The sequence below is a fragment of the Ischnura elegans genome, chromosome 7, assembly GCF_921293095.1.
Source record: "Ischnura elegans chromosome 7, ioIscEleg1.1, whole genome shotgun sequence".
Lineage (NCBI taxonomy): Eukaryota > Metazoa > Arthropoda > Insecta > Odonata > Coenagrionidae > Ischnura > Ischnura elegans.
This window is the reverse complement of record NC_060252.1, coordinates 103,459,078-103,475,336: the sequence shown is the minus strand read 5'-3', so window position 1 is coordinate 103,475,336 and position 16,259 is coordinate 103,459,078. Positions and strand designations below refer to the sequence as shown.

The 16,259-nt window shown below is 37.0% G+C and overlaps 1 protein-coding gene and 1 non-coding gene across 4 annotated transcripts in view; both read right to left on the bottom strand.

Moving 5' to 3' along the window:
• Positions 1 to 2,371: 2,371 nt before the first annotated feature.
• The window catches only part of LOC124161935 (calpain-D-like), a 40,110-nt gene continuing 26,222 nt past the window's right edge, over positions 2,372 to 16,259 (bottom strand). For 2 of the 3 annotated variants that reach the window (XM_046538200.1, XM_046538201.1), the window contains exons 9-12: positions 15,525 to 15,721; positions 11,607 to 11,752; positions 8,996 to 9,174; positions 2,372 to 3,948 (exon numbers count right to left, since the gene is read on the bottom strand). In XM_046538200.1, the coding sequence (XP_046394156.1) occupies positions 3,768 to 3,948; positions 8,996 to 9,174; positions 11,607 to 11,752; positions 15,525 to 15,721 (703 nt within the window). In that variant the 3' untranslated portion in view covers positions 2,372 to 3,767. Of the gene's footprint in view, positions 3,949 to 8,995; positions 9,175 to 11,606; positions 11,753 to 15,524; positions 15,722 to 16,259 lie in introns of those variants that run through there. The other variant, XM_046538202.1, reaches the window with a different exon arrangement.
• Trnas-gga lies at positions 5,085 to 5,157 on the bottom strand. The gene has a single exon. It is a non-coding gene; the product is annotated as a tRNA-Ser (tRNA).

The window sequence follows — 16,259 nt, the reverse complement described above, 5'->3', positions numbered from 1 at the left end:
GACCCTCCCTGAATGAAATTCCTGGCTACGCCACTGACCCCAGGTACTCGGTGCATGGGTCGAAATTAAACTGTTCGAAGGTGAAGCACGTGGTGATTATTCAATCTATTATTTATTCTATCGTGACACTATTCAATCTGAGAAGTACACATATTTTAACTCTGCCGTATGTACGGTGGCAAAAATTCACGTCAATTGATATGGAAAAAATTCTCATGGACATGCATTCCCTGAATGCAGTAGAAATCAAGGAACCTGGATTGTGCAGCAGTCTGCCATGTGGCCCAGAGAGCTAAAAGTTAGTGGTTTGATTCCCTGTCCAAGGGGTTGTTCTTGAACTGCTCAAGATTTTTCAGAGCAACAAAAACTCCACCTAAGATGATGTATCTACATCAGGGTTCCCACTCTAACTACATTATAAAATTCACAGTTTTTTCCAGGTTTTCAGGGTCTTAATGTCATCAAATTCACGGTTTGTAGACAAGGCATTTCAGGCAGAAATATTGATCACGTAACAATCATCGGCCGCAAGTAAACTAAAAATGTAACAAACGCAACAGATGCCTTGAATGCAAATGCAGCGATTGAAAGTGATGACTATCTCTTATGACGTCACCTACAGTTAGCAAAATTCATGTCCGGCTAAAAGGGTGTGAGTGGGAAAATGGAGAGAGCAGGGTGGCAGGGAAGTGAAGAAGTGCCTGATTTTTTTGCCAGGGTTAACGTCTTCCAATCGCAGGCATAAGGTCAATTTGCTGTCATGGCAAACGGACCAATACATAATTGCGTTTCGAATACACGTGTGCAGATAAATGAGTGGACAGTATCTGCACGTGACTCGGCCTTGAAACATGATCGGATTATCGATTTTTCTTTTAATCTGTCTATCGTAGTTCTACAATCAATTTTGAGAGAATTCTAAGGTTTTATGAAGAAATTCACGGCTATTTCCAGGTTTTTTCACAGAAGACAAAACTCATGGCTTCTTCACGGTTGAATGGGAGCCCTATACATGCTGTTTGAAGTGCATAAAATCTCAAATTTGGCATTTTATTCTTCTTTTTTCCTGTTTGAACTCACCTTGAGTGGTTCAAACAATACCCAGGGGAATTTTTTCTCTTATGCCAACTAAAATTTTCAGACCAATGACAAAATCGTAGCAATCAAACATTTCACCTCTAATACTGAAGTCAAAACAGTACTGATGAATTGTTTAATGATTACTGGAGACAATTTTCAAAGTGGTTCAATCAATCAACAGGTGGAACATAGTAATTTGTACATATATGACTTTTCTTTAGTCTTTGATAGCCTCTTCCTTATTATCACATAAGAGTTAAGTTTCCCTTTATTTACAAGACCTGGGGATAATATTTTCAGCCATTATTCTGGAAAAAAATGTGTTGTAGGATCCTGATTACTTTATGACTGACACTTTGAGGAATACATCCTTCCAGAATCTCAATGATTATTACAGTAGGTAGTGGAAGTCTTAATGTTTTGCTTCATGAGAAAATTACCTGACATAATTCCACCTTTTTCTCTTGTATAACCTTGTCCACCAGTAATAAAGACATGCAAAAAATTCGAAAGTGGATATTACATGCTAAAATAAATAAAAATTTATGAAATATGCTCTTCATATTATTATAAGGCAGGTACGCTACAAATAAGGTTTAAATAGACCCTTTGAAATGAAAATTTTCACAAATACCATAATTCTGAAATGGTCCAGCTATATGAGGATATTGTAATTAAATACTCAAAAATATTTGGTCGTCATTTATGAAATGAACATCCACCCACATGTGCTCACATTCAGGTAAAATTGAGATTGAGTTATTGAATCAACAACTTTAGCATTTCATTCTGCTAACACCTGAAAATGCACAACCTTCAGCCAAAACCACAATTCAAGTTTTCTTGATGGCTTTAAAACTGCTCTGACTGAGCCAACCACAACACACAGCTTCCACTCATGAAAAGGTTAGTTGAAAAATCAAATGACACACATTTGAGGTGAAAAGCAGATCAGCAAGAATTGATGATCAAGTTCGAGATAACCTAATTTACAAATGCCAGTAACATGAGATGACACAAAAACACACCATAAATAGGTACATTCCATCCAAAGGGTATTATTACCATTAAATGGAAACAGGTTTGACTTGATTGAACTGGGCATAGAGCTTGGATATTTATATTTGAATAATGACCAACAGAGCTCTGTCACACTAAAATTCAGCATCATTTACCTTTTAAGTTTTTCAAGAGCTATTCAATATGGTTGCAATCAAACTCAGCTTAGACAACCTATCAGCGAAGGATGCAGAGGGAAAAGGGGTATAGAGACAAAAGTACTTCATTTTGGTTAAATGCAGTATGAGTGACAGTATATTTCAATGATGAGTAAAATATTCAAAATAAATAAATAATAGATAAAAAAGTCATCATGGATTAAAATGGTTGCTCAACTAGCCCCTCTGACGACATCACAAACTCTCACAGGAATATATTCCAAAAGTTTACCAAGAAACAGATAGAGGTTGAGCAAATTCTTAAATGTATAATCATAACATCCTAATTTCACAAATAAGAATCGCCAGTTTCTGACACATCTTGAAAAATTTGAAAATTTCTATCTTAAAAACAATTCCCTAGAATTTACATTTAAAAACAACCCAAAATAATTGAAAACTTCACAAACATTTATTATATCTCTATAATCAACAAAACAGTTTTTGTGGCTCATTACAATCAATAACACTTGTTCCTTGATATGGCAAATAAAGCTTAAATATACAATTGAGAGCACTGATTCATTCAATACTTATTTCATGAATGAAATGGGGAACAGTAACATCACAAACCATTCATGAATATCAACATATTACCATTAATTGATTCTTTAAATCACTGATTATCACACATGAAAGCCCAGTGTTTCATGATACGAGATACAATACAATTACTTAGCTCATAACACGATTTCATCATCCTAATCAATCTTATTGGGTGCACCACAACTATGACTTGGTAGAGCTACATGAATTAAATGCTAATGGCCTTCCCCTCGACTTGACTTCATCACATCAATGTTGAATAAATGCAAAGATCTGAGAAAGGGGTGAGCTTGAAGGTGTTTCTGGTTTTGACTAGATTCTATGTGAAAAGCAGTATTAGTCATATTTGCCCCACCCAGGTTTTTAATACGTATTTGTGTTTTCGTAATTGGAGCAGAACTAACAAACCTTTCCTGTGCAGATCATCAGCTTCTCAAAGCCAAAATACTGAATTAGGTCATTGTGAATGACGCCTCATCCTACATGATTAAATATTTACGTTCAGTAAGGAAAAATGTACAAAACAAGAATTACAACTTTTTGAGCACCACTAATCTTGCATTGTTCAGATGTCTATAAATTTGCACATTTACATTACGCAATGCAACCATTGTAAGCACAATGTCATTCTCCATAACAAACATAATCGTATAAATTAATTACCACACTTTCAATATACCGAGAACACACTTTTCCTCAAATCACTTTTTTTTTGCACGTCATGCCATTACATTTGTGTGATTACATTTGTGCAAAGAAATTCTCATTTCATCACAGCCTCAGCTCAACTAAATGTGCGTGCACTTTTTGAAGCGTTAAACTGTCATCGGCATGAAGAGGGCCCGGAGGAGGATGACGCGATAGAGCTTTGGAGCTAGAGCTTACTCTGCTGCTGCTCGCACTCGTGACGAGCGCCATCCATTGCTACGTGATGAGCCTGGGCGAGTGCAGGCCCTCCACCTGCATGTCAATGGGCGGGCAGTGGCTCGTAGACGGCGGGCCCCAGTCGTGGAGACCCCCAGAGTTGGCCAGCCGATGCGTCAGGCGGTGGGCGATCGAGAAACCCCCGCTGCCCTCCAGCTGCGTCAGCACGATTATAACTTGCCTGGAGGAGCAGACAGAGCACACCATCAACAGAGACAGGCTTCCATGCACAAGTACAAATAAAATAGAGAAATATGAAAGTTGGAGGCATTGCCATTTTCAAACTAAGAGTCAGTTCCACTATACAGGGTGTCCCATTTATCTTGACCACCCGAAATAACTTTTTGTTCAGATGCAAATTCAAAAATTTGTCAAGCAAATGTCCATTAGCAGTCAGGAGGACATTAATCAGCATGACTGCCATCCTTGTAGCTTTGTTATTTACAAAGATATGAACAGCGGTGTCTCTTTTTTAAATGGCACCCTATATTTTTTATTCGGCAATTCATTTCCTCTCCTAAAGACTTATTCAAAAATGTAGCACAGTGGACCATTAACATGAACACAGTGTTATGAAAAATGACTGACTCAATAGTGCTTAGTGCAGGTATGTGGGTATTGGAACTACTCCAATTGCTAATGTTGACAGTGAACAAATGAAAACAGAGTAAAATGCACACCAGTCATAAGCACCAAACACTTACTGTGGACGAGTTTCTTATGTTTTCATAACGTTGTGTTTGTGTTAATGGTCCACTGTGCTACATTTTTGAATAAGTCTTTAGGAGAGGAAATGAATTACAGAATAAAAAATATAGGGTGCCATTTAAAAAAGACATACCGCTATTCATATCTTTGTAAATAACAAAGCTACAAGGAAGGCAGTCATGCTGATAATGTCCCCCTGACAGCTAACGGACATTTGCTTGACACATTTTTGAATTTGCATCTGGACAAAAAGTTATTTTGGGTGGTCAAGATAAATGGGACACCCTGTATTGTAGGCTTAAATTCAGTTCCTGGCTTTGGTTCACGGTCCCAGTTCTAAATCATGTACGTATTCCATTTTCATTGAATAACTTTTGATTGTTATTGACAATTTTTATGAGACAACTCTGAAAACTTCCTAAAATTAAACAAAGTTATTTCATGAGTGATTAAGTCCATCATATCACTCTATTTGAAGGTAGTGTGAATTATGCTAAAGAAAAGTTTTAAAATTGATTTTTCTGCAAATTACGTTAATACCGATTCCAATTGGCTACCATTATAATTCCTATCTTATGTGTGCAAATGATCCACAGAGATAAAATCATTCGCCTTGACTGGGATTCGAACCCAGGTCCCCCGATTTCCAGTCGAGTGCTTTAGCCAGTTAAGCTACCGAGGCGTCATTCTTCCCTTTGGATATTTTCGGACACTACCAGACAAGATGTTGCTGGACTGCTGAGCATATGATGACACAAGCAGTCCAAATCGTGCGCACAGCGCCACAGCCGGAAAGCAGGCCCAGACATAGAACACAAAGAGGTGTTCGCTCTAGACTAGTTTTGGTGGTGTCCGAAAATATCCACAGGGAAGAATGACGCCTCGGTAGCTTAACTGGCTAAAGCACTCGACCAGATCCGGGTTGCGGGATCCGGGTTCGAATCCCGGTCAAGGCGAATGATTTTTTCTCTGTGGATCTTTCGCACGATTGTGCATTGCGGGTGACTCCTGTAAAAGTTATCACCGCGGCTAGTCCCGGTATACTTTAAACTATCCTATCTTATGCTCCTGAACCCATGGAACTGTGTACCAAAGAATTTCAACAACCCATTGATCCAAAATGAACTATGCAATAAATGCATCTAAACCAGGGGTCTCCAATTTACTAGGCCACGAGGGCCAAATTCCAAGTTCCAAATTGCCCCGCTGGCCGGACCTTCATTCACATTTTGCCTCAGGTCAAAATTTGATGTTTTAGAGAACCATGTTTTTCACGCAAAATTTTCTAAAATCTCATGAAATATACGAGTTTTGAGAAATTTCAATAACACTTAGGATACATTTAAATTAATATTTGGAACTCTTATGACTTCTATAGCAAACCTGCAAACTCATATGAATTGGATAAAAAGTATGGCTGAGACAAATTATTTCCCTCTGAAGGTACAGGTGCCTATGGAGACAGCATTCATTGAGTAACTGCGGATTCACCCAAACTTAAAATGGTTGTGAAAAAAATGGTATAGATAGCCAAGAAACATTTTACTCTGTTTCATTCCAACAAGAAAGGATGAAAATTGCCAAGTTTCATCTAAATCCAAGTCAGTAGGTGTCATGCCTGGATGAACTGACATGGGATGACCCTCCTATTATTTAAGCAGCAATAGTATATACCGTATATCTCCGAATATAGTCCCCCTCTGAATATAGTCCCCCCCCCCAATTTTGAGACCTCAGTTTTGGGAAAAATTTTTAAATGTAAAGGAAGGCAATTTTTCTGTGGTTAACAAGTTAAGATTCTAGATTCGATAAAAACTATTATTTTCTGTGAAGATTAAGAACAAATCTGTTCACATATTTTCCATCACAACAAAATAACTATACCTAAAACATGTTGTGATCCATTGCATGTATCAGTAATTTATAGTTCCTTAACCAGATGTAATGAAGAAATGAGAAAATTTTTTAACTATCCAAGGCTATTGTATTTTTTAAACCTTCACAAATTATTAATATTTTTGATTTCCAAATGACTACAGACAATGTCAATATATAAGCTTTAACTTAAAGCCCATAAACAGTATTGCATTTGGCCCTGAAACTTCCTTAGATCCAGTGTAACACACCCATCAAGTCATCACAAATCCAAGTGACCTGAAGAATTTAGGAAATCTAAATAAAATTGTGTTAAATAAATTATAAATATTATAAAAATATTGCTATCAAATGCCTGCTAAGCAAAACAATTAAACTACAGTACTTACAAATATCAAAGTAATAAAATTAAGAAATAAACTTTTTCCAACAAACATTAAAACTGAAAAAAAATTATATCAATTTTCGATGCCTCGTCGCGAATCATTGCATAAGTTACACAAAGAGCTTCTGCTCTGCATTTGCGCACAAATTCGACGATATTTACCTCTAATTCTTTGAATTTGCCGCATCGAGACCCCCGAAATGACTTCTGCGATGTATTAGCGCTTTGCAAGCGCTGTGAATACTATGATTTACAGCGTATTCTGCAACGGCTATTTTTAAATTGGCATCGAAACTCCGTCTTTGATGGCCTCTAATCTGCCGCAGGATTGATCCTCATCTTTCTACTTGATCCATCACCTCACTGTTGAACGTAAAATTATTTTTAATAAAGAAAATATCGCGGAAATAATTGCGAAACGTTATGCGATGTAATTTATCGATCCTACTTATCCTGGCAAATTGAAGATATTCCTCCATAAATTGATTGCACTTTCGATGCTGAGTAGCTGGATTTCGATCAAATGCAGTAATGCTGGCGCTTCTGGTTTAAAGCCATTGATTATTGCGCCTTTTCAGAAACAAATGCATAACTATTGCGCATTCTTGTTCTGTGAAGGCGGTAAAGGCAGTGGTTGTAAACACAAACCGCACAGGCACATGGACATATAGTAGCTATGGCCGCAATGAAATGCGAAATCGTCACGAAAGGTTTACTTTATCTGTTTATTTTTCGCAATGATTTAAATCGTGTTACTATTAAATGAGCGACGGGTACATATACTATTGATTCAATTCTAGTGTTCGATTAGTGTGATAGTGTGTGTTTAGTTTTGATTTTAATTATTTATTGTTTTGCGTCATAAAGTGATCAGTGTCGATTGAATTATTCTAACATTACTTTTCCAAGAAAAATTAGCGGCTACCCGATGGATTCCGTGAAAACGCATATTCGATATGCTATTTGAATCGGAAGAATCGTATCTGTACAACATTTGTGGTAAAAATTGTCTTAATTTCCAGTAAAACGTGGCAGTACTTATTAATATCTCCGATTATAATCCTCATAAATATACTCAAATAGAAAGACTACGAGAACATTAGCCATTATGCCGTTATTTATAACTTTATGGTCACCTTTAGTATGCTAAACTGGATTACACTCGATTATAGTCCCCCCCCTTACTTTTCCGCAGCCATTTTTGGAAAAAAAGGGGGGACTATATTCGGAGATATACGGTACTAATAAAAATTGTGTGGTAAAGACAGGGCAGAAAGATTGAAGCCGTGAATTCCTACACAGCATAAATCCACTGCACAAATTTTTGAGACAGATCTCGTTCTACTCATTTTCAAAACAGTAAAACCATTGTTTACTTTTTCCTAGATACATTACAATATCAGGGTTCCCACTCTAACTAAATTATAAAATTCACGGTTTTTTTCCAGGTTTTCACGGTCTAAATATCGTCAAATTCACGGTCTGTTGATAAGCCATTGTAGGCAGAAATATTGTTCACATAACAATCACCGGCCGCACGTTAACTAAAAAAGTAACAAACGCAACAGATGCCTTGAATGCAAATGCAGCAATGAAAGTGCTATCTCTTATGACCTCACCTATAGTTAGCAAAATTCAGGTCCGGCTAAAAGGTGTGAGTTGGAAAATGGAGAGAGCAGGGTGGAAACATGATCGAAGCATCGATTTTTCTTTTAATCTGCCTATCGTAGTTCTACAATCAAGTTTGAGAGATTTCTAAGATTTTATGACAAAATTCATGGCTTTTTCCAGGTTTTTTTCATGGTATAAGAAATTCACGGCTTCTTCGCTGTTTTAACGTTTTCACGGTTAGGTGGGAACCCTGAATATGTAAGATCAGGGCCGCCCACAGGGGGTGGGGGGGCAGACTGCCCCAGGCTACAGAGTTAAGGGGCCGATAATTTAGATTATTAAAGGTTCAAATGCCATTTCTCTTTGGGGGAGGGAGGTCTCACACCCAAACTCCGGGCCACATGAAGTAACATTCATTCTTGTAAAATAATTCAAAACAACAGCTTGAGTAGTCCCAAAAGTACGCATGAAAACTGTTCATCCAAAATTCTTGCTAAGTTCACGGCTGGGCATTTTGGAATTTATGGCTTAAATATCAAACTCCACTTAGTGATAAAAAGGTGATCAGAAGATAATTCAACCGTCACCAAAGGGATATTCTTAGGCAGAGTAATTCACCAAATCCATTGGGAATTCGCCTTCAACCTACCTATGAAGAGGTGGAACTGAATCAACAGTTCGAAGCTCACCCCTCGTAGAAACTACATTATAGCTTTCCTGACAATCACACTTCACATGAATCCATTTATTCTCATGGCGATTTTCAACCATTACCACCAGACCAGCCCATCCTTTGGTTAAGTAATATGCAGTCATTCCTTCTCGACCCTGCAGAGTAAAAAAGAGAATGCATAATCATTAGACCACTTACTACAATAATAAAGATCAAGCACACCAGACAACTAAAACAAAATACGCAAAATAATGCTTAACTGAAATTAAACCATTAATAATATGTTCCCTGGAGCTGAATTTCCCTTTCGGGGCTTAGATCGTGATAGTATCTGATGGTAGATCAAGGAAACACTTCATTCTGTAGGGATGTGACCCATCGGTGGGTTACACTGTGACATTTTTATGCTGGCGGTAGGAAGAGCTCACTGTTTTTTTTTTTTAACTACTTCAGTAGACTGTTGTGGAGGCGACTGTAGGAGGAGAGAGGAGGTAGCTAGCCCCTAAAGTAGGTAGGTCGATGGGAGATAACAGGTAGTCATTCAGTGCCGGGATTTTTGGAGTCAGACTACGTTGTCTGGGTTCGTGGCATTCAAGGTCGGCTCAGAGCCTCTTCCGTTCGTTTTACTTCTAACATTTCTTTTCCTTTCATCACCATGTCCTTTTTCCTATTCTCCCCTGATTCTTGGTGATGAAAAGGTGTATTAGCCAGCTGTCCGCAGCCACCTACTCTGAGAGAATAACTAAAATAAAATAATGCCTATCCTCAACCTAGTGCCCATCCCCTTCCGCGTGCTGGCAGAATTTACCCACACTGGTGCGCAGCATATTGCCAACAACCACTGAGCACTCCTGGGTAAGATGTTATGATCAATAACTTTATTTATGATATGATTACTTGTTAAAAGTTTTCAATCCTAAAGTAAGTTTTAACTTTGAATTAAATTTGAATTAACTATGAATAATTATATACCCTTACCTGTCCTGTAATGGTCAACGAAGTCAAGTATGCCTCTGGAGTTCAAGTATATCACCTGGTGCGAATTCCTGATCGAATGCTTCGAATCCCGGTCGAGGCAAATGATTTCCCTCTACTTATAGAATTGTCGTAATTCTAAACATCCACCCATAGTATATCATCTTCTTGTTGATGCAATATTTTTTCTCAGCCTGTTTTTGTTTATATATTTGCTTTTATCGCTCCCATACAACAGGTATGCTCATTTTCCAGCCACTGCCTAGAGGTGGTACCACACTAGGGGAATTCCATGAAGAGGAGTGGGTATAATGGAATTCAAGGAACATGCGGCAGTCACCTTCAGGGCCCACTCAGCTAGGGACCATGCTAGAGGCCTCTTCATTTTGAGGCCCTCCGAATACATTGACTCTACGTTGTGGCACATGCTGGGACTCAGAGCTGCTAATTTCAGGGCTTTCGCAATCTAAGGGTTAGGCCGAGGCCAATGTCGGAATGAGCCACCTGGAGGCACCTCCCAGTGCACACACACTAATCCCATTACTTTAAACTTAAATTGCAAACCTCCATTATGAAGTGATTTCAAGGGGTTGGTTTACATAACTTATGGAATGTACAATTTTCACAAAAAATTGCACACTAACAGGTTTTCTCTAATCATATGAGGTGGGCAAAGTTGTGGATGGCCAGGCATTTTGCATTGTGCCACCTAGTATGGTAACATACCTTCATAACGTCTCTCATTTTGACATGCGTTCCACATTGCTTATAGATGCAGAGAGGTAGGGTTCATGACTGCCAAAGCTTCACATCATGTCAATAGAAATGCCTTTGAATAGAGAGTTTTCTTTGTCAGATAACCTCTCTTATTCCATTTGTCAACGCAGTTCATAAGAGTATGACCCACCGGTGGGTCATAATCTCACCATATCTCAACTTTCCATCGCACCACATACATTACATTGTATAGAATAGACACACTAAGTTTTATGTCTCTTTAAATTCTCATTTTGAAAACTGGTAACAGCAGCAAAATGAGGAAAAATAGTAACAATTAAGAATGGATTCCAGAAAATAAAATGTGAAGACCATGAATACTGGAAGGGTCCCTATCCGTATATTGGCAGGTGCTGATCCTGGATTCAAAATCCTGCCAATGGAAGGGCGAGCCACAAAATGGACTGAGCTACCCTCGTTACTGTCAGAGCAAGTTACCTGAATTTATGAGTAATTTATCAAGTTTTTCCTTTTCTTCAAGGATAGCACTAACATTCAGCACATGAAAACTGATGTAATTGACTAATAATGTCATCAAATTGTTAATAAAAATGAATGCAGCACATTCAGTGAAGAAACTAGACAAATAAACAGTGAATATTCATTGGTTTGCCATGGAAGGAAACAGACTGCAAGCATACCAAGGAAATTTAAATTTTTTAAAAACATTTTAAAATATTATATTGCATGCACATAATACAAATAACCAATCATTAAAGAATTTAGCACAATGTGAAGTCAACAAGAATATACAGCAAACAGATAAGTGCAATGACACAGTATGTATCAGTTTTAAATTTAACTTAGGACTGTTAAGAAAAATTTAATTACTAACCTCGTGTCTTTGACCCTTAGCTAGCGTTAGGCTTATAATGGCATCAGCTAAAACATAGGCTGGAGGTGATATTTGCTCTACTAAGAGGCGCTTGGAACTATGGATGGCAAGAACATACTCTGGATAATTGGCAGGATTGTCCATGCCTGTAGACAGATACACAACAGGCTTAGAATTGGCTGAAACACCATTAACCAACAACATGTTATAAAGCAGGGGATACCCAAGAATTACTGTAATTGCCAAAAGCAAAGGCTTCCACATGATGAATAAAAGAGAGTTTTCACATACAAAGAAACTGGCTGAACACACAAATTAAGATACAAATAAAAATGATTAGACAATATGGGTAGATAAAGGTGTGACAAAGTTACAGTGTACTAAGGATAAATAGCCTAAACGTAGATAAGTTACTTAGTCCATTAATAGCTACTAACAATTTCAGTCACGTCCAATTTATGTCCTTTACCAAAAGATGTGAAAGTTAATGTTAACTTTGATACAAAGGTAAATGGTTGCCAAAATAAATATGTTCCTTGTCCAACAAAGGCCTTTTAATGCAACTGACAACTGAAATTTATCTCCGATGCGATATAAAAGAATGGCGATTTTCATCAAAAACATTACTGAAGATATTTAACATTCTAAATGGGGAGGTATCGTTTTGATCAGTATAAATTTGTGATTTACAGAATTCAACCATATAATACCTACAATATCAAATGAAGAAGACATCACCCACTTATTTTCCTTCAAATCATTTTAAAGAAAAAGTATGCAGCCGGCTGCACTCTCGAAATCAATCATTGGAACTATGATAGTTCACAGAGGTAGTTAGTTGGTTGACTAGCCTGCTAAAATGTTTAAAGTTGAAGATTCTTACTCACACATGATATAAATACAGTGCCCTTTCACGTACCTCTTAGGGTAATACCAATCAATAAAGATGAATAAGATCAATAAAAATAAAAAACTTCTCAATCACATATGGGGCCCAAAAAAACTACAAAAAATTAGCTATTCCTCATTTACCATTTGTCTGTCTTTAATATTTAAAATCATCATTCCGATGCTTTATGAGATTTTATTGAGGCACCATGAATGCCCATATGATTTGCACGCCTAATAATATGGTGCTGCAAGGTCATAATACAAATAGTGCTCCTTATTAAACTTTTCCATTGGCAGTATACCTAATGATTCAATGCAGTTTATTACTCTGTAGTAAACATTAAGATCAATTAATTCGAATGAAATGCACTCCATAATATCCTCTGAAATTCCCATTGTGTCTAATTTTACTAATTCAACAAAGTGAAAAATCATACATTTTGGACTGGCCGCTATTATTATATGTTATCCTATCAGACATACTTATGTAACATACCTATTGCCAAAGAATTTGGTTTTGTATTTTTTTATAAATGTGCACTGTTTGTTACATTATATGTATATATGTGATGATTTTTAAAACAATTAACAACTGCAACTAAAGATAAATCCTCATTTGAAAAACATACAGGAGTTTTCACGAATTTTTTATGGTCTTATTTTACACATATGAACCTTGATAATGAGTTGTACAATTTCACTTGAATGTATAACTAAAGGAAAGGGAAACCTCAGTGAAATAAAAATTACAGATTTTCTGTAAGACTGGATAAATTTACATATTTCATTAAAAATAGGTGCAATAAGTGCAGCAAGAATAATCAGCGGTGTGAAATACAAACAGCAACTACTACCATACTTAAGAAGTGATTAATTAAGCAACAATGTGAAAGAATTTCAAGCAATAAGTTTCTAACATATATGTATGTGTTAGGCATCATTGGATAAGCAGGTCTTAGCATACAATCATTCACCACCTCCCCCACACCCTCGAATTCATCCAATTCTACTTCTCAGCATACCATGAACCATAAGCAGGGTTGCTACAAGTTTCCAAAATTCATTTTCCAGGCCTTAACCCTCACAAAATCATAATTTCACTACAATGCAAACATGAGATGCAATAAAAGAATTTGGTAAATGGAAGGGAAGGTAAGTTATAGCAAAAAAAACCTTCCTCATTCACCTACTCTCTAAAATAAAATATGTGATTGTTGTAATCCACTTTTTGAGGTGGTGACATCATTAGATGTTTTGGTTCATTAATTTGTTCAATGAGAATTGTCCAGAGAAGGAATGAATCGCAATAGGAGTGTAAACAAGAACACTTCATGAGTGGCTGTTGCGCATATCATAGGTGTAGCTGAGATATGGGGGCCTGCTAGGGAGAGTCATCATCAACTTATCCACAAAAGGGTTTAAGAGATTGATTTTTTTTCCACAATTACAAGAGAAGTAGGACATCTATTGAAAAAACAGTAAAATGTTTGCTCCTTTATTTGTCAAACTATCCAACCTTTTCGCACCCTTCTTTTAATCATTACATATTATTCAAAATCTCCACTCTTCCGGTGCTACCGCGTCTGGTTATTTCTTCATCTTCGACCTGAAGACGCGAGCAGCAGTGCAAGCGAAACTGTTGCCATCAACAAACAACCAGATGCGGTAGCACCAGAAGAATGGAGATTTTGGAACATCGACACCACGGAAACCTACGCAGTCACATTACATATTATTTTTGAACTTTAAGAATAAATAAATACCAAATTATTTAGAAATATTTTAAAATTCTTTTGCAATCCAGTTTGTGCCTGTTATGAGAACCTAAATTTTCTTTTTTGGAGTAAAATGATTTTGTATAAAATTAATGTATTTCTAAAGGCAAGTGTAGCACATTGTTCTGTAACATAAGAGCAAACCCTCGGACAGCTGACAGCATTGGGGCTCTTTTGATTTAAGCATCATTGCATCAATTTTCGCTGTCTCTATGGACAAGATTATCTGACTTTATCCAGCTTTCCTTGAAGTGTAACAACCCTGATAATGGTTCATCTTGACAGAGTATGTCACCTCTGTCTCCTTATACCATCTAACATTGCATCATTAACTTCTCTTTTTCAAGCTGGACAAACATTGTAGCTCTTTTCACATGATTACATGATGATTCATATATTAAATTTCAAACCACAAAGATCCATGTTGCTATAATGGCAGTTTCTCCACCAAGGCAGTTGGATTTTCCAAGCCCATGATAAGACCTGAAGAAGTCAACAGCAACTTCATCAGACCTACAGCCAATACAACATAGACCTGTGTGGTAGACAATGTGGGAGTTGAAGATTTTAAACTTCACCATGTGCTGGAAGCCATCACTGTGAAATCATTGTCCCATTGCAGTCAGTTAAAGAGAGCACCCCTTGAATCCTTAAATCAATCTACATGGACTATGTGCAAAAATAATAATATATTGCTCGATTTCCATTAATTGTGATCAAATACATACAAGTGAACTTTTGGATTACAGATAGGTGTGACCATATGGATTAACACTATTGCCAGAACAGCAAAAGGCGTGGGAAAATAAAGATTAATGATCGAAATCATACTAACACCCAGGTGACAATATGTGAATAAATATTCTCTCTAAGGAACAAATACAGGAATCATGATAGGAAATTATTATATTTTCAAGCTTGTTTTCAGATAGAAAAAATTGAAGAGAATTCAAAATTAATCCTTCCAATAAATAATTAAGAACTCTTATCAGCTATAGAACCACACCTTTTTCCAAAACCCATTCTGATAAAAAAGATCAGTATTTGTTTTTGAGTATTCGAGAGAGAAGAGAGACAAATATTTTGAGAATCAAAATTTTCAAAGACTGAAAACGACACAATGATGCTTATCATAAATGTGGTCAACCTGTGCAATTACTATTTCCCCATGTAAAGTGCATATATTTACTTTAAAAATTGAGAAAAGGATGGAAAATAAATAATTCCTATTTAATAACTATTTCATATATACCTGTGTGCCAATGGTTGAATGCCAGACAGACCAGAACATAGAGGTCCCTTTCCAACATCTTGTGACAGCCAACAAAACCTCGAACTTGACGTTTACTGTGTTCCACCAACCGACCAACTTCTGGAGATGCTTGACTTCGGGCACGAAAGACCACCACACACAAATCAAGCTGCGATCGTTGAGACTTTTCAGAGTTTCTGCAAAAGGAACAACACAAATTTCTAATAAACAAAAGATTCATAATAAATGCGATGGTGGTTGGCGTAAATATGACAACAGTTGGCAATTTTTTATTTAATTCAAAGCCAAAATTTATTGGCAAGGACCAAAGCGGTGTATATAAATTGTATTGCAATATGCCTGATTGTAATTCTGTATACATTGGTCAGACCGGACGTGCCATAAAAACCAGGGCAAATGAACATATCAAGTGTTGGATAAGAGGCGATTCAACCTCTAATTTTGCTAAACATTTGTTAGACTGCAACCATAGCAGTGATTTTGATGTCAAGGTTCTCCACAATCTTTGTAAAGGTAAAAAGTTGGACTTTCTTGAGCAGTTAGAAATTTTAAGAGTGTGTTGCAACAAAAATGTACATGTGGTAAACAACCTTTTGTACCCCTCCCACTCCTCTCCTTTATTATCAGTTCTCCTGGACTCAGCACGTAAACCCACTGACCTTGAGGAACCCATTTCCTCGTAAGCTCTTCCCCCTCCCACCATCACCACCTCCT